General features: G+C 40.6%; 1 protein-coding gene across 2 annotated transcripts in view; it reads left to right on the top strand.

Annotated features, from left to right (window-relative positions):
- Positions 1–5,473: 5,473 nt before the first annotated feature.
- The window catches only part of UBE2O (ubiquitin conjugating enzyme E2 O), a 76,606-nt gene continuing 57,256 nt past the window's right edge, over positions 5,474–24,823 (top strand). For both annotated transcript variants that reach the window (XM_081317319.1, XM_081317318.1), the window contains exon 1: positions 5,474–6,116. In XM_081317319.1, coding sequence (XP_081173445.1) covers positions 5,730–6,116 — 387 coding nt within the window. In that variant the 5' untranslated portion in view covers positions 5,474–5,729. The remainder of the gene's footprint in view (positions 6,117–24,823) is intronic.

Raw genomic sequence — 24,823 nt, 5'->3', positions numbered from 1 at the left:
GTTATATTAAATTATCTAAGAGCGCCATCTATTGGGAAAAGGACATCAAACTGAAGGGAAAAAATGAAGGTGCTGTCTAAGGAGGCTTTTATTTTGCAACTGCTGCCTCATTCACTGGATTTGGAAGGCAGAGAAGGAAGACCATAATAAGTGATAAACTATGCGGTTATGGAGGTTATATTTTATGACTTCTATATATCTTCACAACTTTAATTCCATTTTTTATTACAAGAAATCTAATTTAAATAAGAAATGACACAACTGCATAATGCCTGGCAATGCTGCATGACCGCTCCCTTAAAGCAGAGGTCCCCAACCTTTTGGGCACCAGGGACCGGTTCTGTGGAGAGAGGTTTTTGCGCGGACCGGAGGGGATATAGTTTTGTGTGCTGCCTGCATCCCGCAGATGGGGCTTTGCTTGCTTGTGCGGACCGGTTGCTGGAATGCTGTGGCCCAGTACTGGTCCACGGACCGGGGGTTGGGGACCCCTGCCTTAAAGCATTCCAAATTTCTAAAACAATGAAAAAGCAGAGAAATACCACTTAATCACCATAGTATTTTATAGGCTATTAATATAGTCAGATCTTATGTATTTACTTTTCGTAAATCTGTTTACATATTAACAGAATATCAGGAGAAGCAGAGCCCAGTGATACCAGTAGTTGAAAGTTTTTCAGCCAGGTTAAAGAAATCTGTTTTCTATCCTTTTCTGTACCTTAAAAGTGCTTGCCACTTCATCTAGAATCAAACTATGAATGGAAAACTTTTTTAGTTATTGATTTGGCATTTAGTTTCAACACATTAAGACGTGATGGGGTTGCTAACATGGCAACCAGGAAAACTCCATCTGAGAGAGAGCAAAAAACCCTGGGGATAGCCTGACACTCCCCAACCTTTTTTTCAATTCCCTGGATTATCAATCTTTCATTGCTGTATATTCTGCATTGTCGTATCATACAAACTATATCATTACTACCTTCAGCCTTCTCAACCACTTGCTTCTCATCCGTTTTCCTGCTTATAGCAGCAAAATAGATGTCACCAGAGTCTGACCACCTTCGATTAATCTGACCTTTTATAACTACTAAAAGAGACCTGGAGAAAGGGTGGAAAGAAGTGGTTTAAATTTTGTAATGGTTGGACAATATAATATCCATTTCCTTTTTTTAAAAAATCTTAGTCATAGTGACTAAACAAAAAAACCTACAATTTATCTCACAAAGGATACCATGCTGTTATGGATTATAACATTTTTTTATTTAGAAAATTTACATGGATGCTCTTTTCACATATGAACAAATCAATGAGAAAAACAACTTCTATAAATTAATACAGTATTCTTCCCTCCAATCAGAATTTTAAAAGAATCGTAGCACAATTATAAAGGCCTTATGCACAGCTTAAAGATGATAAACTTTATGTTGTCACTGGAAGCATAATTGGAGCCAGTGCAGTTCATTAACAACAGTGTAACCCGGACAAACCTTGGTGCACCCAAAACTGCCCACACCACTGGGTTCTGGACCAGATGAAGCATCTAAGTATTTTTTTTAAGGACAGTCCCACATAGACCACATTACAGTGATTCAATTGGGAAGGGATGAGTCAATGTAATCAGGGCCTCCCAATTCAGGAATGAGAGCATTTGGCACACAAAATGAATTTGTCCCTCCCCTGCCCTCCGCAGCCACTAGCTGTTCAAACAGGAAGCATAAGTCTAGGAAGACCCCCAAATTTCAGTAGATTGCTATCTCATTGACTATTAAAAGACGAAAAATCACTAGAATCAGGAGGCCCCAAACCACTGGGTCTTGATAAGTTTGAGTGGCAGCCTGTTCTTCCTCATCCAGACTCATATAGCCACTGGGCAAACATCACAACAGCATCATTTATCCAATCAAGGATAGAGATATTAATTCAGTATCTGTTGGAGAGAGACTGGCAGAAGGGGGAGAAATCAAGGGGAGAATTAAGAGTCTCTACATAGTCACAAGAGAATAAAGTCCAGCCTCCCTTGAATGTCATTGAACCATTCCTACTTTTATCCAGATGCAGACTGTTAGTTTGAGAAGATTTCTGTGAATAGGCTTGAGCAATAAAGCAATAAATTGGACCTCTGTGTTTGGAGCTGTTTGTTTACGCCTGACAGTATAATCAGCATACTGATATCTCACTCCCAATGATGCCAATGGATGACATCACCCAGCAATTTCACACAAATATTAAATAAGAGTGGAAACAGAGCCAAGCCCTGAGGCACCCAACTAGAACAAGCATAGGATTAAACCCTCTCCCAGTCCAAAATGGAGCCAGCACTAGAAGAAGAGCAAGCACAAAACAATTCCTTGCTTCTAATCCCTTAGGCAAGTCCAGAAAGACTCCATAACTGATGCTATTAAAAGCCACTGAGAGACGTATGAGATCAAGGATGGATTCACCACCTCACCCTGAGCCACAAGCGCAACCAATGCTATCTCAATACTATAACCCAGGTTGAACTCCAACTCAGGTTGTAACTTTATTGTTTATCAGCTATGTTACAAGAATCTCACCAGACTGCAACCAAATAAGGATTTTGGGAGAAGTCATGCTTATGCTGTTTGCAGCTACACAATAACTTCAAGCTTGGCCCTTGCATGACTCCCTTCAGCCTAGCTGGCAATTCCCCAACAGGGATGCTCTTCTTAATTTTCACAGAACACAGTTAAAAATTCTGACCTGCTCCCATTAGTATTTCCTTACTAATTGTATGTTTGCTAGGGGTATCTTTATAAAACTGCCTTTGGGAGTACTGTTTGAGGTAACTAGAATTTAAATACCCAGCAAAACAGAAAAATTATCATGACTATTTGAGACAGCAAGTTCATCCATTAACAATTACAACAATTACATTACATCTCTTTAGTACAGCAAATATTCCGTATCTCTATAAGAAATATTCCTCATCCATATAGCTGATTATTTGGTGTGTTCTTTTCCATTCTGTAAACATGAATGATTTCAGCTCATAATTTAAAATAATCATTGGGTCAGAAATCCTTGAGATGTTTCTGGTAAGAAAACAAATGACCACAAGATGGAGCAAGCACGTTTTCCAAGATAAGAGTTTTAAGAATAAGGGTTGCCTGAATTTTATGTGGAAACATATCATTTCAAAAATTCCAAATTTTAGGGTAAGGTGAAAATATTTTGCTCCTATCACTTTCCCTACTTGTGCTGCTTATAGTATGGGAAAGGAGGAGAAAATGTAGATAAAATTTAAATAATTATTCATAATTGGAATAATGAATTTTTCATTTTGCAACAAATTCCAATAACAAGATGTACAACTAGGCCAGATGGAAATGAAAGAGAAAATCACCTTTGTAGCTCGCCCCGGTCAGAAAAAATAACTGAGTCTTAATATTAAATTATATCAGTTATTCCCTAGGCCCATATTCCAAATCAGAACTAGGCATTTTATGGCCTGCAGGCCACATCCGGCCCTTTGACTGTCCCTGTCCAGCTTGCAGCACTGGCAGCAGCTGCAGGGGAAGGGGGATTGTCCATAACAATCCCAGTTTCTTATATGACACTTTGGGAAAATTATTTGCCCATTCCTGTTCTAAATTATGGCAAGTAACAGTTCGAAATTACAGGAACCAATCTGCTGCCAAGCTATTGAAAACCTAGATTAAACAGAGATATGTTCTCTCACATGGCAGCCATATTGCGACAGCAACTATTATAAGATACTTCATTAAATATTGAACATAAATTAAGTCATTAACCAAATAATTTTCTGAACTTCATGTAGCCTAGCAATGTGGAATCCTGTATTTCTTCCACAATGTGTAGTTAGAAACTTGAGGATGGTATAACAATAGAGAATACATGAGATTTTCTAAATATGAATGTGAATTACTTGAAAATTACCCTCAATTCCTGCTACAAGTACTGTATTTTTCTTTCATCTATATTTATCTAAAACATATAATCATTACACTGGATGTCAATGTTAAGTACATATCATTATTTCTAAAAAGAGTTTCATAATCTTATTCACTAAGAACTCTACAGACACCATTTTCACACATCACACTAAGCGGAACCTTATGCCTTTTAATAGTGTTTTTGTCTATTATGTGTTGGTCTACAGACTAATATGGCTCTTCTCTGACTACATAAGTATAATTTACTTGCATTTAGTTGTACATATTGTGCATGCAAATCGTATTTATCCCATCACGTGGCTTATGAATTTAACCCCATATTATGTTTAAACAATTATTACAATGCACTGGTACAGTCACATGGTATCATTTGCTTCTTACAAAAAACGAAGAACCTGATGTTAAATATCACTTAACTAAATATCTTCTTTTTCTTTACTTTTTTCCATTTTCTGGAAGTAGCAGAACTACTTCATGATGCACTTTAATTCTGAAACAATCACTTTACTCTCTTACTACTAGTACTACTACTACTATTATTATTATTATTATTATTATTATTATTATTATTATTATTATTATTATTATTATTATTATTATTATTATTATTTTGGCAAGAAGCATTGCTTTCAGCAATGATCTTATTGACTTTTCACCTCCTTCATTTCCAAGGTACTCCTGTGTCAATTTTCCCTTGACTTCTTGTGGTGTGTAAATCTAAAACGGGGATAACAATCTGCTGCCCTCCCGATATTTTGAATAGAATAACAGTTTCCAAAATTACTCAATATTCTAGTTAGGATTTATGGAAACTACAGGCCGAAACATCCGGAGGCTCCAGGCATCCTTCCACTGACCTACACTAGCAGTGATCCATATCCAGAAAGGTTAATATTTATTAACACGTTATTTATAGATTGTCAAGTTCTTCATTAGCGCAGAACACTGCAATGAGCTGCCGCAGTTGTAGAGCAGAAAATAAATACATACCTCCAAGTCTCTAACCAGGTTTCCCCCGTTGTGCTCCTTTTGCTTGTTCTTCTAATCTAACCCTTCCAAGCTTCCTCTCTCTCTTTCGACTTTCATTCTCTTGTCCCCAGCCTCCTCTTCCATTAGTCCTTTCACCAACAGAAGCTACTCTGCTCCTCGCTTCTTCTTCCACCATTCCCCAGGAGCAGAAGCTGAGCGTGAAGAAGGGGAGCTGGATCTGCGATCCCGCAGGACTGTTAAGTAAATCTATAACCGCCCAAAGCGACTATATGAAATACAAACGTGATCAATAAAATATAAATAAATAAAACACCCAAGAGAACTCCCGACTCCTCCTTTTCTTCGTTGTTGTTTTTTTCTCTCCCCCGGGACGGTTTCTTCTCGGCGTATTCCATCCCACCCGCCAGTCTCCTCTGGGCCAGGCAGACAGGATGCTTCGAGGGCTTCCCCGGCTGCCCCCTTTTCTTCCCCCGCGGCTGCCCCTCGAGCTTTCTTTCCCCCCCCGCTTCGTTTCTCCCGCCCGCCGCTTCCCTTCCCTCTCCAGCCCTAAGCCGGGGTCGCCCCGCGGGCCGCCTCAGCTTGGTCGGGAGCTCCGCCCCCGCCGCACGCACCACCTATTGCCCCGCCCAACCAGCGGCCAGGGCGCTATTTCAGGGAGGCGGGGCCAGAGGGGTTAGCCCCGCCTCTCGCCGGGTGGTGACTGCGTTGTGTGGGCCCGGCGGCCGCCGCCGCTCTTTCTCCAGCTCCGCCGCCTCTTCCTCCCTCCCTCCCTCCCTCCCTCCCGCAGTCATCGCCGGGGCGCGCGCCATGGCGGAGCCGCCTGCTTCTCCCGCCTCGCCAGGAGCTCAGCCGCCGCCGCCGGCCGCCGCAACCCCCGCCGCCGGCTTTCAGCGGCTGCTCTTCACTCACGACCTGGTGTCCGGCCGGTATCGGGGTTCGGTGCGCTTCGGCCTAGTCCGTGTCATGCACGGTGAGGATTCCGACTCGGAGGAGGAGGAGGACGGCGGACGAGGCCCTGGCGGCCCCGGGGGAGGCGGCCCCGGGGGCGGCGGAGGAGGAGCCGGCAGCTCGGGCGGCTCCGAGTCCGGGGGCCCGGGCGGGGGCGAGGAGAGTCGCGGGAGCCCCCTCCGCCGCGGGTACGTGCGAGTCCAGTGGTACCCGGAGGGCATCAAGCAACACGTCAAAGAGACCAAGGTAAAGGAAGCTTCGGGGCGGCTTTTCCCCCTCGAGTCTCGGCTTGCATTTCATCCGCACGCGCGAGCCTGGGTGGGTTGAGTGGGTGGGGTGTCCGCAATGGGGCTGCGAAGGCGGCCGCGGCAGCTGAGAAAAGGGTGGGGAAGGGAGAGGCTGGGAGGGACTCCCGGGGTGACAGGTATTGGGGAGCAAATAGGGTGAAAGGTAGCAACGTTTGGGGGGTCCTAGAAGAAGTTGGCCTGGTTGGAAGAGCGTCGTGTGCACAGGCAGAAGAAGCTGGTCTCTGGCCACGAGAATGTGGAGCCGTCTCCCTTGCACCACTCCAGGGTTGTCTGGGTCTGCAGTGTCTTTTATGCAAAATAGACCTCATTAACGCCGAAGGACTTCTCCTGGTCTCTGCACCAACACTGAAAGAAAAGTTCCCGGTTCTGGTAGAGGTTTTTATTGCTCTGGGTCATGCATGGGGATTTTATGATGTCTCAAGATGACATTGGCTTCCATTTGACCACCACCTATCTTTGGCCATGATTGCTCTCGGTTTTTTCTTTACAGACAATATCAGTTGAAGGGAAAAGCTGCATAGTGCCTTTTGAGAAATAGCACTGGGCAGCCTCGGTTGGGCAGCACCTGATTCTTTCATCCTTACCTCATCATTCCCAAAGTCATTTTTAATAATTTGTGAGGAAATACGTTCTTTTCAGCATCCACAGTAGTTTGGGTCTCACTCGTAATTCTGTGTAGTGTAGGGGTCTTAGTATATCAGAAATATTCACTCTTGACTTAATTAAGGTATTTTTCTTGTCTTGCAGTAATATTTTAGTATTATTTTGCTTCTAGTTCACAGAACTGCATCCAACCTCTGTTTATGACTATATGGTTCTAAATACGAAGGGTGATGGAGCTTTTGGAGGTGTAAAGACATTGCTTGGAACTCTTACCTGGTTCAATGTGTGCTTTATTATTATACATTAGAATTCAGGCACATTTTTGTGAGATATCCTTTATATTACAGGTGTTTTGTATTATCCTGTCTGAAATTGTGGTGTAAAGAAATAATTTTGTATTAATATTGTTTTCACTTATTAAATTATAATAGATTGTGCTTTCTGGAAAAAAGAAAATGACTGTAACAAAATATCTTTGAAATGAAAAATATTGGACATTGAAAACTCTTGATTGGAACACCAATTGTCCAGTGTACATTGAAAAAAAGAAAATTATTGTCCTGCTATGGCGTGTGAATGTGTGTGTTTATATACAGACAAACACATACACACACAGAATAGAAGGCACAATGTGATGTAGTCCTAAATGAATTATTTTTAATTTCCTCTGGTGAAGCGATTACCAATGTTTGAAAACTAAATAATTTACATTAAGTTCAAGATTTCAGGAGTGTAAAGTTTGAGTACAAAGTTGGTGTAAGAGTTCCACTAAAGGAGACAAGGGATAGGCACTAAAATAATTTAAGAAAACATGAATGTCTGGGTCTAAAAACTAGTGAGCAGATACTATGTCACATAATTATGAGCTAGGTAAGATCTATACACATTGTTGCAAGCATAATCTTTTGATCTGGAATTTATGCATGCTTTCCTATAAAGAAAGTGATGCTTTCACTTTAAAATAGAATATGTAAGTGCTATTGATGGGTTGGTTTTTTTCAATTGTTGCATCCATTAAGTCTAAGAGTAAAAAACTGTGTCACTGGCAAAACAAAAACTTTCAAACTTTTGTGCCTAAAAGATTCAATATATGAATGGCTATTGGCCCCAAAGCTGTATAAACATACACACAATGTATTTGTAAATTATATATAAACTTTTGAGGCTTTCCTTTAATCCTTTGTAAGAATAATCCAGGAAATTTGTTTTGTGAAGTCTTATTAAAATTTATTAGGAGATGAACTTGAAAATCATTGAATTTGACAAAAACTGATGGATTCAATTCAGAGAATGTAAAAGCCTGCCGGTGTTAGATCCCTACCACTATTTTGCTTTATAAAACATGTCATGTATAATATGCAGGCACAGAATATTTAGAGCTGGAGTAGGAGGTTGGATAGATAGTTGCATCATTCAGATTTTAGTGCAGTCTACATGCCAAAGGATATATTTAACATTCTCAAATGAACAATCTTTATTGCATGTTTCTTATCCAAAGGATTACATTCAAACTGTTACAATTATATGACAAATACTTTATTTTTTTCCTACATGAGAAGCTTTAAACTTGGCACTATCTTCCTTAGATTCAGTTTATGAATTCATTTATTTTTTTCTAAAAAAGGAAGTTGAAATCAAGCTTTCAGAACACTATAAACATACAATATTTTTCTTGGGTTTCTTCTCCTTAACATAAGAAACCTGTATCTCAGGAAGTCTTTCTAGATTTATATTACTGGTAATGCAAGGTAATTTTATAAACTGTTATTATACAATACATCTTATTCTCTTCTTTCTTTCCTCTGGGAATTAGGTGGTGTCATATAAGGAAACATTTTTCTGAAACAATTATGGTATTATTTATATTCCATGCCATTGCTTTTTTGAAAATACTGAGGAATTGGATTGATCTGTGATAAATCCTCTCTTGCTACTTCCAATAGTATAAAAAGTTAATAGATTCTTTTTGTTTTCTGCAGTTCTGTTTCATTGGAAGATGCAAGCATTTGCAAAACCGTAGTTGTACTTAACAAGAGGGAAGAAGTAGTGTTTTGTACATTAAAAAGAATTACAAAGATAGTATTTGGATACCATGTGAGAACAGCACTTCTCTCATTTTGATTAAATTGGCATACCTTTTTATGACCACATAACCTCTTGATTCGGGGTAGAGTTGGGGTGACTGGATGGAGCTGAGTGTTTACTGGCCAGATGCCCTTCATGACGTCATATTTGCGAGTAGCATGGTGGCCTAGTGGTGAAGACCCTCGCTTTCCATTCGCAAGGTTGAGAGTTCAATCCTAGGTAGTGGCAAATGTTTCTCTCCTAGGATTCTGTGTGAACCTGAGAAAAGATACTGTTTCTTTAAAAGTTACATGGATTGATTTCTTAAAGCAGCATTTTTTTCTTTCTTGTATGGAAGTCTAAAAAATGTAGCTTACCTATTGCTATACTGGTACAAGCTCTGAAGCATTTCTTCTGAATTATTTTTTTGAAGCATAATCAGCCCTCCTCAGCAATAAAGATCCAAGGACCAAGTGACATCTAAATGAAGCGTGTCCAAACTTTTGGCTTCTCTGGGCCTCATTGAGTGAAATGGAATTGTTTTGGGACACATAAAAATATAATAATAATAAAAAAATAATAAAAAGTTGGGAGGGACCTTGGAGGTCATCTACTCCAACCCCCTGCTCAGGCAGGAAACCGTATACCATTTCGGACAAATGGCTGTCCAGTCTCTTCTTAAAAACTTCCAGTGTTGGAGCAAAGGTCCTTTTTATATATTTTTAATTACATCCCATTACTAGATGTCCGGGACTGGGTTAAATACTCCTGGTCTAGAACAAAATGAGGGTGAATTTGATCAAACATGAGCTAAAGCTATTATTAAGGCCTACCTCATGGGGGTAAGAGCAGCAACTTTGCTCTTATTGCATCTGTAGAATACTGCCCAGTGGCCCTCTGTGTAAGATCACCTGACTCCTGTTGAGCAAGGTTCTCGGGAGGTCTACCTTCAGGGCTGCACGGGAAAATTTTCTGTGCATCTGGCAGATAAAATCACTCTGACCTGATCCCACTTGTATGCCAAGCATGGGACAAGCCCTGTGGAGATGCCTGGGGAATGAACTAACCTAATTATCTGGAAACAGCTTGATGCTGTTGGACTTGAAGAAATGGACAGGATCTGTCAGACTGCAAACTAACTTGTAAGTTAGATCTGTGTCCCTCCTGGTTGGCCAAGGCTGCTCTGGAAGCTTCACGTGAGTGGGTTTGATGCAGTGGTGAATTCAACCTTGAGGGGATGTTTTTCAGCTCTTTTTAAAGAGATACTGGTGTGCCCTCGTTTCAAGAAGCCATCACTGGGCCTACCATTGTGGACAATTTTTATCCAGTCTCCCACCCATTTTTAGGGAAGGTGGTTGAGACAGTGGTAGAAGTACAACTTCAGAGGATCATGAATGACATGGATTATTTGGATCCCTTTTGGTCAGGTTTTAGGAACACAGACAGCACTAGTCACACTTCTGGATGATCTCTGGCAGGAGCAGGATGGAGATAATGCATCCATGCTTTTCTTGACCTCTTGATGGCTTTTGATACTTTTGGGTGAACTTAGGAAGTTGGAGGTTGGTGGCACAATTCTATGCTGGTTCACCTCTTTCCTCTGAGGCCAGTTCCAATTGTTATTGGTAGGGAGTGAAAGGTCCAGCCCATGACTCCTTTTTGTGTAGGTTGCCACAAGGCTTGGTTTCTGTCTGGACCTTTTTAAAAACTACACAAAGGTGCTGGATTAGAACATCTATCACCTTAGTATGAGACATCATTAGTATGCTGATACTACCCAACTAAGGGATGCAGTAGCTCAGTGGGTTAGGATGCTGAACTTGTCAATTAGAAGGTTGGCAGTTTGGCAGGTCGAATCCCGAGTGCCGCGTAACAGAGTGAGCGCCTGTTACTCGTCCCAGCTTCTGCCAACCTAGCAGTTCGAAAGCACATAAAAATGTAAGTAGAAAAATAGGGACCACTACGGTGGGAAGGTAACAGCGTTCCGTGCGCCTTTGGCGTCTAGTCATACCGGCCACATGACCACCGAGATGTCCTTGGACAAGCGCTGGCTCTTCAGCTTTGAAACGGAGATGAGCACTGGCCCCTAGAGTTGGAAATGACTAGCATGCATGTGCGGGGGAACCTTTACCTTTACCTTTTACTACCCAACTAGACATCTCTGTCTAGGGTGAATTAAGTGATACTGTGGATATTTTTTGTAGTGCCTGTAAGGCTGTGGTGGCCTGGATGAGGAATAATTGTAAGATGGAATAGCTGGTAGGTAGGGGGCTCCTCTGTATCCTGGGTTTTATCAGCTTTGATCTTGGATGAGGTTGCACCTCTCAAGACATACTCTATGTGTAATCTGGAGGTCCTCCTGGACTCCTTGAGAAGCAGGTGGCAGACGTGGCTAGGAGGGCCTTTATCTAATTATGTGCCAGTTATGCTCCTTCCTGGATCAAGAGGCTGGTCATCTCCCTTATGGTTTATTGCAATGCAGACTATGGACTATTGCATAGGGCTATCCTTGAAGAGTATCCAGAAGCCTCAGCTAGTGCAGAATGCAGCCACAGAAGCAATCTTGGGTGCCTCAAGGATGGTGCATGTATTGCCTTTACTTGTTTCAGAGTTCAATTCAAGGTGTTGTTCATGACCTTTAAAGCCCTACATGGTGTGCAACCAGGTTACCTAGGGAACCATTTTATTTCCTTCACATCAGCCTACCCCAGCCAATAAGGCAGGGAAGGTATATTATTGACTTCATCAGTTAAAGAATTTTGATGGGCAAGTGGGCTCCAAGAAGATCCTTCTCCCAGCATAGAAGTGGGGCCCCTATCTCCTGGCCTCTTCAAAAAGGGTTTGAAGACATGGTTCTGCTGACAAGAAAGGTAACAGTTACAGTGAAACTTTATTGTATTGTGGGAAGAGGGGTCCATTATTTATGAAAGTCCATTAAACTGAAGAGAACTGTTTTCTAGCAATTTGGAATATTTCCATAAAGATATCATTACTAATGATGTTGTTGGGACAGAAAGTTCTTTGCAACAATGTCTGGTTAATCAGGGTTTCACTACACTGCAATAGCTGGAATAAATTAAATTTCTTCAGTTATTACTTTTACATTCTTTCTCAATATGAAAATTCTGCATATTGCCTAGAGTTCATTTTCAGCTATCTTCAGAAAGTCAAGTTTTGTTAGGGTTGTATTCGCATTCTTCTGAATTCTATATCCCTTTTAGATATATTAATCTGCAGGGTAAGCCATGAGTGAGGTTAATAGAAACCATGCGAAAAAGCAATCTATTTCAGCATTTTTGAATTGATCCCCTCAACATAGGCTGTTGAGTCTATTGCTGTTATCTACTTCCACAATGGAATTATTTCTAAGCTTTTCTTCATTTGGTTGTGGAGGGGAAAAAATATTAGCTCTCTGCCAAACTTAATTCAAGGAGCTAATACTTTCCTTTAAACTTCTAAAGCGTTTTTGGTCTCAAATGCTTAAATGGAAATTTATTTCCATATCAATTTGCTTCTTTTATCATGCTCTCCAATGTTGAAAGGTCATGTGTGTATGTAAGGAAGGTATTTAATAATTTCTATTTCAAGACAGCAACTTCTTTCTGTAGCTTAGGAATTAAAATTATTGTGTTATTTTTTGAGACAGTTACATGCCTTTGCAGCCTGAAAGTAGAAATGTTCCAATGTATCCTCTCTATTGGTGCAGCAAGAAAACAGGTATATAATGTTGTTTTTATATTTAAGGGTGATAGAGAATACCTACTGGTGAGAATGGTAGGATTTTGTTTTTTAACTTTTCTATAGAATGGCTTCAAAAATGGACAGCACCCAAGTTCGTAAAAACTCCTTGTAATCTGTCTTGCTCCTTTCTTGTTAAGCAGTCTTGTCCCAAATTAATAGTTTCTGTTAATGGCATTCTAAGAATTAAGTGAATCTATACAAACAACTTAAGTACTGGCGGGGGGGGGGAGGCATTGTCATCAGAATTACGCATTACCTGTTTTTTTTTTCATTTAAATTATTTACCTTCAAAATTACTGGTGTGGAGAGTTCAGCTTCAGATTCTTCATTGTTTTATGCTTTCTTCACCTTATAAAAAAGATGGGTGCTGTACTAGAAACATTTTATATTGTCCTTGTACCTTTGTATATCAAGTTGTCCTCGTTTAACAACCACAGTTGCAACCAGCAACTCAGTCTTTAAACAAAATGGACATGAAGTGAAATTGCTACTGTCCTTATGATTTACTTTAGCTTTCCTTTCTTTTATAGTCCTGTGAAGGCAATAAATGGGAGGATTGATTGTAAAGTTATTTTTCCATAACTGTTGCGAAAGTTCACTAAACAAAGCAGTCACTAAATGAGAACAATCTGTCTATGGGTCTGTATACATATTTAATTTTATTGAAGTTTTAAAAAGAGAAATGTAGAAAAGATTATTAAAAATGAAAAAATAATAGGATGCGTTGATTGCTTTAGCATTGTAATTCCATAAGTAAACAAAAATAAAAATTGACATATTAATATAATCACTTAACTATATCACATATTGATTTAATATTTAATAACTGTATCAAGCTTAGATCCTTTGCTGTTGCCACCATCACAATCTGCTTTACATGAGAGCATTTTCATGAATCACACCCAACTCAGAAGAGGTCTTCAGAGAAAGAGTTGTTCAGGTTCATAAAGTCTGCAAAAATCACTGCTTAATGCTTTGCCCTCTAACCAAACACAGTCAGGCAGACAGTCTACAAATGGAGAAAAATGCACACAATTATTATTCTTCTCAGGGGTAGTCATCTTGCAAAAATCAAGCAAGAATAAGACATGCAGTGCTTTAAGAAGTCACCCCAAAACAAAATAATGGCAAAGGATTTACATCCCTCTCTTGCATTGTCTGATATCAGTGTTCATGAGTTTACCATAGGGCCATGGTGGTGAACCTATGGCAAGCGGAGCCATCCCTGTGGGCATGCGTGCCATCGCCCCAGAGAGAGGCGGGGTCAGGCTGCTCCCTTCCGCCTCTCCACGTGCGTCTGTGCTCTCACTCTCTTTCTCTCTGCACTAGGAGTCAGGGAGCAGCTGCAAGAGCTGGGTGGATCTGGGCTGGCTGGTAGAGGGAGCTGCCAGCGCAAGTCCAGGTATGCCTGCAGAGCGATTTTGCACCACCCCCATGGCCAATCCGGGCAGCAGAGGCCTTTTCCTAGCCTCTGGAGCTCGCATCCATGGATGCGGGGCGATTTTGCAGCGCACCAGTGGTCCGATCTGGCTGTGGAGGCCTGGAAAAGGCCTCTGCTGCCCAGATCTAGGGCTGCAGAGCGATTTCATGCCCCCCCCATGGCCAAAACTGGCCATTTGCCGCCTCCTGTCCAATGCAGTTGCCATGAGGCTGCAGAACAAGCCGGGTGGTGGTAAGAAACCGGTATACAGCCACATTGCACCGAAACTGAGGGCCTGGCAGGCTGTGGCTGCTGATGGGACACAGTTGGCCCCAATGCACTCGCTGTGTGTGTGGGGCCAATGGTGTCAGGCAGCAGTCACCCCGGCCCCTGCCTCGCCTTGCGTTGTGGCAGTGGCACCCCTGCCCTGCCCCCCTGCCTCACCTTGCCTCACCCCACTGGACGAGCGTCCTGCCCACCATCCCACCCGCTTAAGACCCCCTGGATCTCCCCCAACCCTGCTTGGTCCCCACAGGCGTCCCCACGAGCAACATCAAGGTGGCCACGCCCACCCAGTCTGCCATGACCACCGCAGCCACGCCCACCCAATGGGTCACGCCCACCTGGCACCCAACTCTACATAAGTGGGTTTTGGGTTGCAGTTTGGACACTCAGTGTCTAAAAGGTTCACCATCACTGCCCTAGGGGATACATAGAACAAGAGTAATACTGTATGAATGAGAAGAGACCGTGAGGAAGTATTTTTCCTTAGAAGACGCATGCTGGTCCCAAGTTTGTCAAAGACTGGGTAGATGATTCAGCAAACTGTTGGAATAATGTTGTTGGACAGATGAAAGTGGAATGTTTTGGATAAAATAAATATTCCATTCTGACATTGCATAGAGGTGGGGATAATATAGCTTGAGATGTTCTTGCAGTCACTGGACCAGGATGGCTTACAGTTAATTGTGCTGGTGCATGAAATTAATCAGACCTTAACAAATTCCTAGTTAATGGTTTTTGCCTTCTGATTAGCTCATCACTCCCTGCCACAAGCACACTAAGCAAACAGCCAGCAATATCACATTCCTTTCCATGTGCATCCTCTATTATGTGCCTGTCTAGTTATGTGTAATCCCTTCCCCCCCCCAATGAATATAGATACAAACATTTATTTCCTTGTTAATCATCCAAAGTGCATTCCAAAGAGTGGGGGAATGGAGATTTGAACTGCAATACCGACTTTCTTGTGATTTGAATTTCAGGGACCATCCTCACTGCTTGTGCTCACTGCACCAGATTGAGAAACGACCCTCTGGCAGTGGGAGTACATTAGGGGACAATTTGTTAATAAAGATTCTTGAATGTTTGCTGCTATCCCAAAGTCTCCCTTGGTTTCTTTGGTATCTATCTGCAAATTCTAAATTAGAGGGAGTCTGTAACTGTGGCAAGAAAGGTCGTAAAATGGAGCAAAACTCTCTTAACTATTTACTTAGCAAAGAAATTTTGGACTCAATTGTATTTATAAGTCGATGACTAATAGTATATCTTTGGTAAGTTAACATCTTGATACGTAGAGAACAAAGGTACATTATTCATGCTTTTGGGGATTCCCTCTATTTTTTTAATACAACACTGAAGTAAAAATATTAGATTAGCAGTATATATTAAATTAATTTGGATCAATCTAGGACTTCAGAATATTATTCAAGCTGTGTCTGTATGCAATATTTAACAATAAAAGCCAATAGAGTCTGAACTGTAAATAAGAAATTAACAAGAGTTTCTGTCTAATGGAAGATATTTAACTTTGTTTAATAAATCAAACAAAGGCTTAAATATTGAAACTTTGCATTAAAAGAAACTCAGATTTAGGATGTGCATAAGCCCATATATACTTTGGTTTTAAGATTGCTTTTAAGACTAGGGCACCCAAGCACTCGTTACCTCCCGTATAGACTACTGCAATGCTCTCTACATGGGGCTGCCCTTGAAAACCACCCAGAGGCTTCAGCTGGTGCAGAATGCAGCTGCACGGGTAGTGATGGGAGCTCCCCGATACTCCCATATAACACCTCTGCTCCATGAGCTGCATTGGTTACCGGTTGCCCTCCGGGTGAGATTTAAGGTGCTGGTACTTACCTTTAAAGCCCTACATGGCTTAGGCCCGGGATACTTGCAGGACCATCTGCTACCGGGAACGAATTCCCATCGCCCAGTACGCTCACACAGAGAAGGCCTCCTCAGGGTACCGTCGGCTAGACAATGTCGGCTGGCGAACCCCAAGGGAAGGGCCTTCTCTGTGGGAGCGCCAGTCCTATGGAATCAGCTCCCCCCTGAGCTTAGGATGGCCCAAGATCTCCGGTCCTTTCGCCGCGGCCTCAAAACACTCTTTTTCCACCTGGCTGACCTGGACTGACAGGCATTTTAATTATGTTTACAATTTTTAATTTTTTTTTAATTTTTTTTTAATTTTATCTTAATTTCTGTTATATGCTATTGTTAGCCGCCCTGAGTCCTTCGGGAGATAGGGCGGGATATAAGTCCCATTAATAAATAAAAAATAAATAAACACCCAGTAGGCCACGCCCACTCTGGCCACACCCACCCAGTAGGCCACACCCACCAGTCCCCCCCCCCCCGAGGGCAACCACAATGCTGATGTGGCCCTCAATGAAATTGAGTTTGACACCCCTGTTATATTGGAAGGGGGAATTGTACAAATTAATTTTAAAAAACCTTTAGTACTGAATTTGATGCCTAGACTGTCTTTCAAAAAAAAAAGATTGATAAGGGAAACTGCAAAGAAAAGACTAACTTGAAAACTGTTAAGATGTTGCCCTTGTCTACAGTACAGGTAGTCCTCGACGTACGACCACAATTAGGCCCAAAATTTGCATTGTTAAGTAAGAAATTTGCCAAGCAAGTTTTGCCCCATTTTACCACTTTTCTTGGCAAAGTTGTTAAGTGAATCACTGCAGGTGTCAAGTTAGTAATACAATTGTTAAATGAATCTGGTTTCCCCTTTTGACTTTGCTTGTCAGAAGGTCGCAAAAGGGGATCACATGACCCAGGGACACAGCAACCATCATAAATATGAACCAATTGCCAAGCGTTCTGAATTTTGATCATGTGACCCTGAGGATGTTACAGTAGTCATAAGTGTGAAAAACTGTCATAAGTTACTTTTTTCAGTACTGTTGTAACTTTGAACTGTCACTAAATGAACTGTTGTAAGTTAAGAACTACCTGTAATGAGCCAGACACGTTTTTATGGGCTGACTTTATTTTTGCTACAGTTTTAAGATACATTACCAAAAGAGTGTAATAATCAAGTAAAGATATTGCATTGGAAGATAGATGCAAATTAATCTATTTGTTTACTTGTTTGTTTATTAAATTTATATGGAACCTATCTTGTAGCAATTCTGGGCAGTTTACAAAGTGATAAAAAGATAATGTTAAACAATTTAAATTAATTCAGATTAAATAAAGATTGTGTTTGATTAATAATTATCCATTCATTTGAGCCCAAAGAAACATGAAACAGCAATTAAAGTAGCAATTTCTTAACTAATAGCAGAAATAAATTTGTAAAACTGAATTTAGGGCTAGTTTATTGGTGAAAATTGCATCCAGAAAAAATGTGAGTAGTAGAGTATTAATTAAATGTGCCTTACAAATATAAGCTTAAATTTAATGATGCTGTTCCTTCTTATTGAATTTTCTAAAACTAGCACGTGGGTATATTTAGAACAAAAACCTTTTGAGAGGATTTTAATGAATTCAGCCGTAATAGACTGCCTTTGAATGTAAACAATGGCTACCTCTACATCTATGGAACCTTCTGGCTAAGCAGAGTCATTATCAGCATTTACACTTTTGATTTCCAGCTACAATACAAAATCATGATATTTAATTTTACTGGGAACTGAACTTCACTAGCTACATTTCTTTCATTCATAAAATCTGTACAATCATTTGTGATCTTCTATGTAGTATCACAAGTAATTTTGCTAAGAAACCCTGATGAAAAAATACTAAAATACTAAATTCTTGGGAAGAAAAGGATTAATCCTTTCATTTTGTGTTGTCTTCTCCAAATCATTCCTTCATGCAACAAGTGGGCTTCATGTTACATTGGGAAAAGAGATGGTAGGAGGAGGAGGAGAGTCCATCAGCACAATAGCTCTGGAAATTGAAGAGAGAAGGACCAAGATTGGTGAGGAAGGAGAAGGCCAAGCGAAAAGAAAGCTCACATAGGACTGGATCAGGCTGGCACTGCTGAGAAGACTGTAAATCTCCCAGTGCATCCTGGTGGAGCAGGCTTTTGTGCTGTAGCTCAGAACACTAAGGGGCTCTTTTGAAAGACTTGGAAAAGAAATCCATAGTTTGAGTGAAAAAATCCTATTTACAAAAGCGGTTCTTATTTAATGGTTAAAATCCCTGAGCCTTTGAGAAAGGGAAGCGTACAGGTACCTATATAAATAGATAATAGGTCAATAAATATTTATTATGCTATCAGACACTATTTTTGCTTCATAATTCCTTTTGCTTTGTCTCCTGATTAAATGTAGAGTGCCTTTTTAGAAATGCTATTTCCTTTTAGGGCAAAGATTGTCCTATACTTACAACCTGTCAGTTAAAAAATCCAGAAGAGGGTCAAATATAATTGACTATAGTCTTCAGTAGCCATCCATGATGTTTGGAATTCATGCTTAACTAATTAAGTATGCTAAACTTTGCCCTTGTGGTAATGTAAAACTTCAAAAGCAATAAAGCATATAATACTTTCTATTCTATTTTTTATCTTCAATCTATTACAGGTAGTCCTTGACTTATGACTACAGTTGAGCCCAAAATTTATATTGCTAAGTGAGACAGTTGCTAAGAGTTTTGCCCCATTTTATGATCTTTCTTGCCACAGTTGTGAATCACTGCAGTTGTTAAGATAGTAAATTGCTAAGTGAATCTTGCTTTCCCATTGACTTGGCTTATCAGAAGTTTGCAAAAGGGGATCATATGACACTGCAACCGTCATAAATATGAGTCAGTTGTCAAGCATCAGATTTTGATCACATGACCATGGGAATGAATGCTGCGATGATCATAAATCTGAAAATGATCATGAGACTTTTTTCAGTGCTGTTGTAACTTCGAACAGTCACTGAACGAACTGTTATAAGTCGAGAACTAGCTGTATTTGAACTGTAACTTTCAGAAGTTGGATTTATGGAATAATATACCACACAATTTAAAAACATCTTTTTTTTAAAAAATAGAACAACTCCACATGCACACCATTCCCCATGTAGTGTGTTCTGAGCCTTGAACAATAGATGTGGAATTCAAATGTAAAATAGTCAATTTGCTGTTCATTTCTTTAATCCTTAGAGGATTATAAGACTTTTCCTCCCTCTGTTTCCTGATGTCCTTTGGAGCTGGAGAATTGAGACATTAATAATGTGTTTTCCATAGATTTTTTTAATGGTACCAATTGATAAGATAATGTGATGTTTTTATATTAAGGATATTCTACATTTTGTTTAGATGTGCACATTTGTGCAAAATAATGGGCAGCTTCTCTATGTTTTCTTAGGATCTAATAGAAATTTGGTGTGAGACAACAAGGTTTTTTTTTCTTCCTTTTATTAAGGAGCATACCAAGTGAGAGGTTTGAGCATTTTCATTTGATTATCCTCATTTGACATATGATCTAATTGCATTTCATTCTATTCCAAATTCCTCTCTTATCTCGAGCCGTGTTAATACAGCTAAGTCATTTGCTTTTCAAATTGCAAAGTGAGCTTTCCCCCCTATATTTATTTACTTATTTATTTGTATCCATGCAAGGTTTCAGTCCAAAGCATTTTTGAGAAAATATGCTTATAGATTATGATGTGAATTTATGCACTACAGGTGGTCCTCGACTTACAATTGTAATGGAGCCTGGAATTTCTAAGTCATGATGGTTGTAAGTCTAGGCACCATGTGGCCAAAACCAGTTTTATGTCTTGTTATATAACAGTCGTTAAGCAAACACTATGTTCATTAGGTGAATGTGGTGGCCATTAATGTGTTCCTGTGGGCATATTTTGCTGGAAACGGGGGGGAGGGGAAATGGTGTGAATTGTGGTCACTTAGCCACAGAATACAGCAATCATTCGTAAAGGTGAGCTGATTGGGGAAGTGTGCAGTTGCCAGAACTCTGGAGCCCGGATGTAGTAGCATTTGGGAGTGGGTGGGTCCATCATAACTTCAATCACAGAACAACCAGTTGTAAGTTGAGGACTAGACGTATTCTACTTTTAACGTTACTGTCTTCCTAATTTTAGAGTTAAGAAAGGGCATTCACACATCAGAGCTGACTGGACAATTCTAGAAGTTGAAGTCCATGCACGTTAAAGATCCAAAGGTTGGTGGGAAACACTGGATTAATGGCAGTTTGCGTCTTTCAGGCACTCCAACACTGACTTTTCTCTGCTTTGTGAAGCCTTTGATCTGTTTTCCTTCTATCATGTTTAGCTTTTCTGAGAGACTTCTGCATTGACAAGGAAATCCATACTGCATCTTCGCACCTTTGGTCTTCAGCATACTTCCCAAAATCATGCCCAGGCATCCTCTTGAGCGGACGTCTAGAATTTCCCACCAACCGATACACATCAGCATCCTAGCCCAGGGGTGTCAAACTGCTGGCCCATAGGCCGGATTTGTCATGACGAAACCGTGCCGGCAATGGGGAAAAAGCTCCGATACATTGCGCGACATCACATGACGTTGTGAGTTTGACATGTCTGTTCTAACCTGAAAATATGGATGCAATCTGACCCAGCAAACAGTTATGGTGTTTGTTAGTCATCTTTTAAAATTTTAGAGATTATCTGTGACAGTGAAATATGGTTTGTTTGAAAACTAAACTCATTTAATGACCATAATATGGACCAGGAATTCCAACGCTAAGTGATACTATTGTTAAGCAAAAACAAAACAAACCATGTCATTGCGCTGACTTACTCCAGCAGTTTGAGTTGCAATCATTAAGTGTAATGTTTCTCATTAATGTTGCTTATTGGAAGATGGCACTAAGGGCCACAAATGACAATCACATATCTGTAGGACACTCTGGTTGTTGAAATTGTGTGCCAATTGTCAAGCACCCAAAGTGGAATCCTGTGACTGCAGGGGTGCTGCCATGATCAACTTCAAGAACTGGCCATAATTCTTCTCATTCAGTTCCATTGTAACTTCTAACTGTTGCTGAACGAATGATTGCTAAGCAAAACTACCTGCTTCTGTGTATTTTTTTTCAGCTTTGCCATTGGATCTGGCAGTTTATAGTTTATTAATTATTCCCCCCCCCCAAAAAAAAATACATGTCCCTTTAAGTGTATTTACTAAGTGTTGGAGGTAAAATTTCACCCTAACCTGTGTTTCCATTGTCATGCTTGAAATTCCAAAACAGCAGCTCACAACAAAAGAATTTTAACTGGCTATATATTTAAAATACAGTAATCAGCAGTGGACCTGAATATTGGGTAGTACTTGTGTTTTCATAATTCCTACAGGAATTCATAGTTCCTGTTTATCCCAGGAGCTGTGACACAGCAGTGCTGACAAGCATCCCATATTTTACAGGAACTGTTCCAGTATTAGATTCAGTACGCTGGTGCCAATCTGAACATCATACCATTGGTATACGTTGGCCTGTGTTTTCCAGAATTCTTACTTAGCATGGCTTGAGATTTCTGGCAGGAGTAAATTAATGCATCTAGACAGTATCAGATTGAAAAGGCAGCCTGACATCAGAAAATCTCTTCTGTTTTTCATTCAATATATGTTTAAAAAAACAAAAAACCTCATTTTAATTATCTTGATGGATACATCTGTGTAGCTCATTTGACAAGAATGTGAAAGTTTTGTTGTCTTCTGGGATGTTTAAAATTTACTTCTTTTTTATTTTTGTTTTTAGTTCTAGATAAAAATTATTGTCTACTGCATGACTGATTATACAATTACTTGGAATAAAAACTAGTGGTTGAAAATTTAGAACATTTCTTCAGATATATTTCTAGAATGCTTTCACAGAGTTTGAGTGTATGTTCTAGTTATGGAATATCAGGAAGGTTCTGGTAGTAGTAGAAACTTAGCTGCACCCAGTCATTTTTCTGGCCTCTGTGCTTTAATAAATACTTGAAGCTTGTAATAAATGAAGGGTTCTGCTAAAACTTACATTTGCCCCTCTATAAGAAACTTAAGTTTAAAAAAATCTTAGCCACTATTTTATTTTCAAGGAAATATATTCATATTATGCAGTTCTGTGGAATCTGTGGATGCAGGTGGAAGACTGATGGAGAGCCTTAATGGGAAGTAGCATTTGATGAAGCTATTTTGTTAACTCCAAGAGAAAAATTGAATATGTAGTCAAACTCTTGAATTATAGTCATGGTTTTATAAATACATGTTTGCTGAATGTGTAATTGACCCGCAGATCAATTCGCTTAAAGGTCTTTCGTATAGTCCAAGCATATAAGCTTGATGTATGCTGCACATGGTATGACAAAATTGGAGTGATAGGTTGTTGCACATTGTTTTGGTCTACAGGAGGTAGAAAATGGAGATAGATTAACTGGAAACCTTTTGTCCCAGTGTCCATTCAGTGTCCTTGTGTTTCCGAACACTGAAAAAAGACTACAGAAATTAAATGTCAAGAAGAAAATCAAGAAGTGCAGAGTAGGTAGGTAGGCAGACAGGCAGACATGCTGTTTAAAATAATTTATCCTATTCAAATTTATGTAATCCTTTGTCTGGGTGCCATTTCCATAGTTATTAAATTAAAAATGTCCTTCTCCAAAAGTGATGTTTCTCCAACATAAAAACACATACATTCACATCCCACCCTCACTTAGTAGGAAAGATTGAGAATACCACACGAGTTATTTTTTTCCCCCTACACCTTTAAAATTGGAGAAAATTGGACCACAGAGTTTCCATTTTGCTATTTGCTTTCCTCCAATTTCCTCCATTCAAATAATGGAGCTAGATGGATTCTTCTCTGGCTTTTTTTTTGAAAAAGGCTTTTATAAAGTATTAATTTAAAAACAACTTTTCAGCCTAAATTTTAAATATGATAATATAGTCAGAAAAACTTAAATAAATATATCTTAAAAAAGGAAATATAGAGATCATTCAAATACAGCTTTTAAAAATAACTCTTCAAAATCTAGCAAAAAAGGTGCTGTTTTTATGAGCCTTATTTTGAAACTGTGCACAAGGTGTTGCAGTAGATAAAATGTACTGTTCTCTGAGAGTTTTTAAAATCTTGCAGATGTCTAATCTAAATGCAGTTTCACTGTTTTTAATGGCTTTGAGTTATGATGAATGTTTGCCAGATTTTGCTGATGACTTGCAATCAATAGGCATAGCCAATACAGATAAAGATCAGCAACTAATGCATGACCTCAGAGTAAAGAAGTAGAAATTGAATGAAATCTGATAATGCAGAGTATAATGTCACATATATCGGGATTAGTAATAAGTACTTCTGCTGTCCCTTGTGGGCTCACCAGCTGGAAGAGGAAGAGACTGAGAGTCTGGGGAAAAGTGAGGGGGCATCCAAGTTGACAGAATAATGGCCAACTCAACAACATGAAGCAAAATGTACTACAGGTAGTCCTCCATCTATGATCATAATGGAGTCTGCTCATTACTGACACATGTGATACCCACTAAGCAAGATATCCTCACTTAACGCCCCCCATCCCCTGTTTGTCCTGATGTGGTCATTAAACAGAGCACGGAGTGAGAAAGGCTCCGGGAAGGCCAGCCTAGGCCTTCCTGCCTCAGGTTTCCCCCATTTTCTGAGATACCCCATGCTCTGCTTCCTGCCCCTAGGTCCCCATGTCCCCCTTGGGCCTGTCTTCCCCACTCCGTGTCACACATCATGCACTTATCTTTTGAAGACCTCCGGAGCTCATGTTGCAGAAGGACATTCCATCCTTCAGTTTTCCTGGGCCACATGGCTGTGTCTCAGAAGCAGTCCAGAGACAGAGCAGTCCGCTCTGCTTCCCTAATGTGGTCTCTGTAGACCTGCAGCTTTCGGCAGTGCTACATAGACCAGACCTTTTCAACCCATGGTACGCGCACCACCAGTGATACTGGCTGTGGTACAAGAGCCCTAGGTAATTGGAGTGGGGGAGGGAACCAGTTAAAGCGGAGCCGCACAGACCTGGAGAAGATCAGCTAGAGCTGCAGAGCTTGGCAGAATCCCCAGGATCTGCCATGTGGCGACATAGTAATTGGAGCTTCTGGTGCACCCGGAAGAGAAGAGGAGGAGGAGGGCGGAGAGAAGAGAAGAGGCTTTTCTTACTGAAGCAGCGAGGAGAGACAAAGTGAGTGGCCTGTTTTCGGAGGAACAGCGAGCGAGAAAGGGTGAGTGAGCAAGTGGCGTGTTTTGGGGGAAAGGGCTAGCAAGCGAACGGCTCCTGCCCAGACGCGCGGTTCAGCTGTAGCCCGGCAGCACCTTTTCCAGAAGCGCAAGCAAGTCAGCTGGGCAGGAGCCCAGGATCGGCATGTGCAGATACAGCTGAGCTGCGCTTCTGCGGAGCCGCCCAGAAGCGCGGATCAGCTGTAGCTGCTCTCCTGGGCTCGTGCCCAGCTCACTTGCTTGTGCTTCACTGGAAAACATGCTGCTTCCTAATTTAGCAGAAGCGCAGATCAGCTGGAGCCCGGTGCTGATCCTGGTGCTTCCGCTAAATTAACAAGCAGCATGTTTTCCGGCAAAGTGCGAGCAGGAGCTCTCCTCTGCCTCTGTGCACGCA

The sequence above is a fragment of the Vipera berus genome (genome assembly GCF_964194415.1).
Source record: "Vipera berus genome assembly, chromosome: 2".
Lineage (NCBI taxonomy): Eukaryota > Metazoa > Chordata > Lepidosauria > Squamata > Viperidae > Vipera > Vipera berus.
The sequence above is the reverse complement of the archived record's forward strand: the minus strand, read 5'-3'. Positions and strand labels throughout refer to the sequence as shown.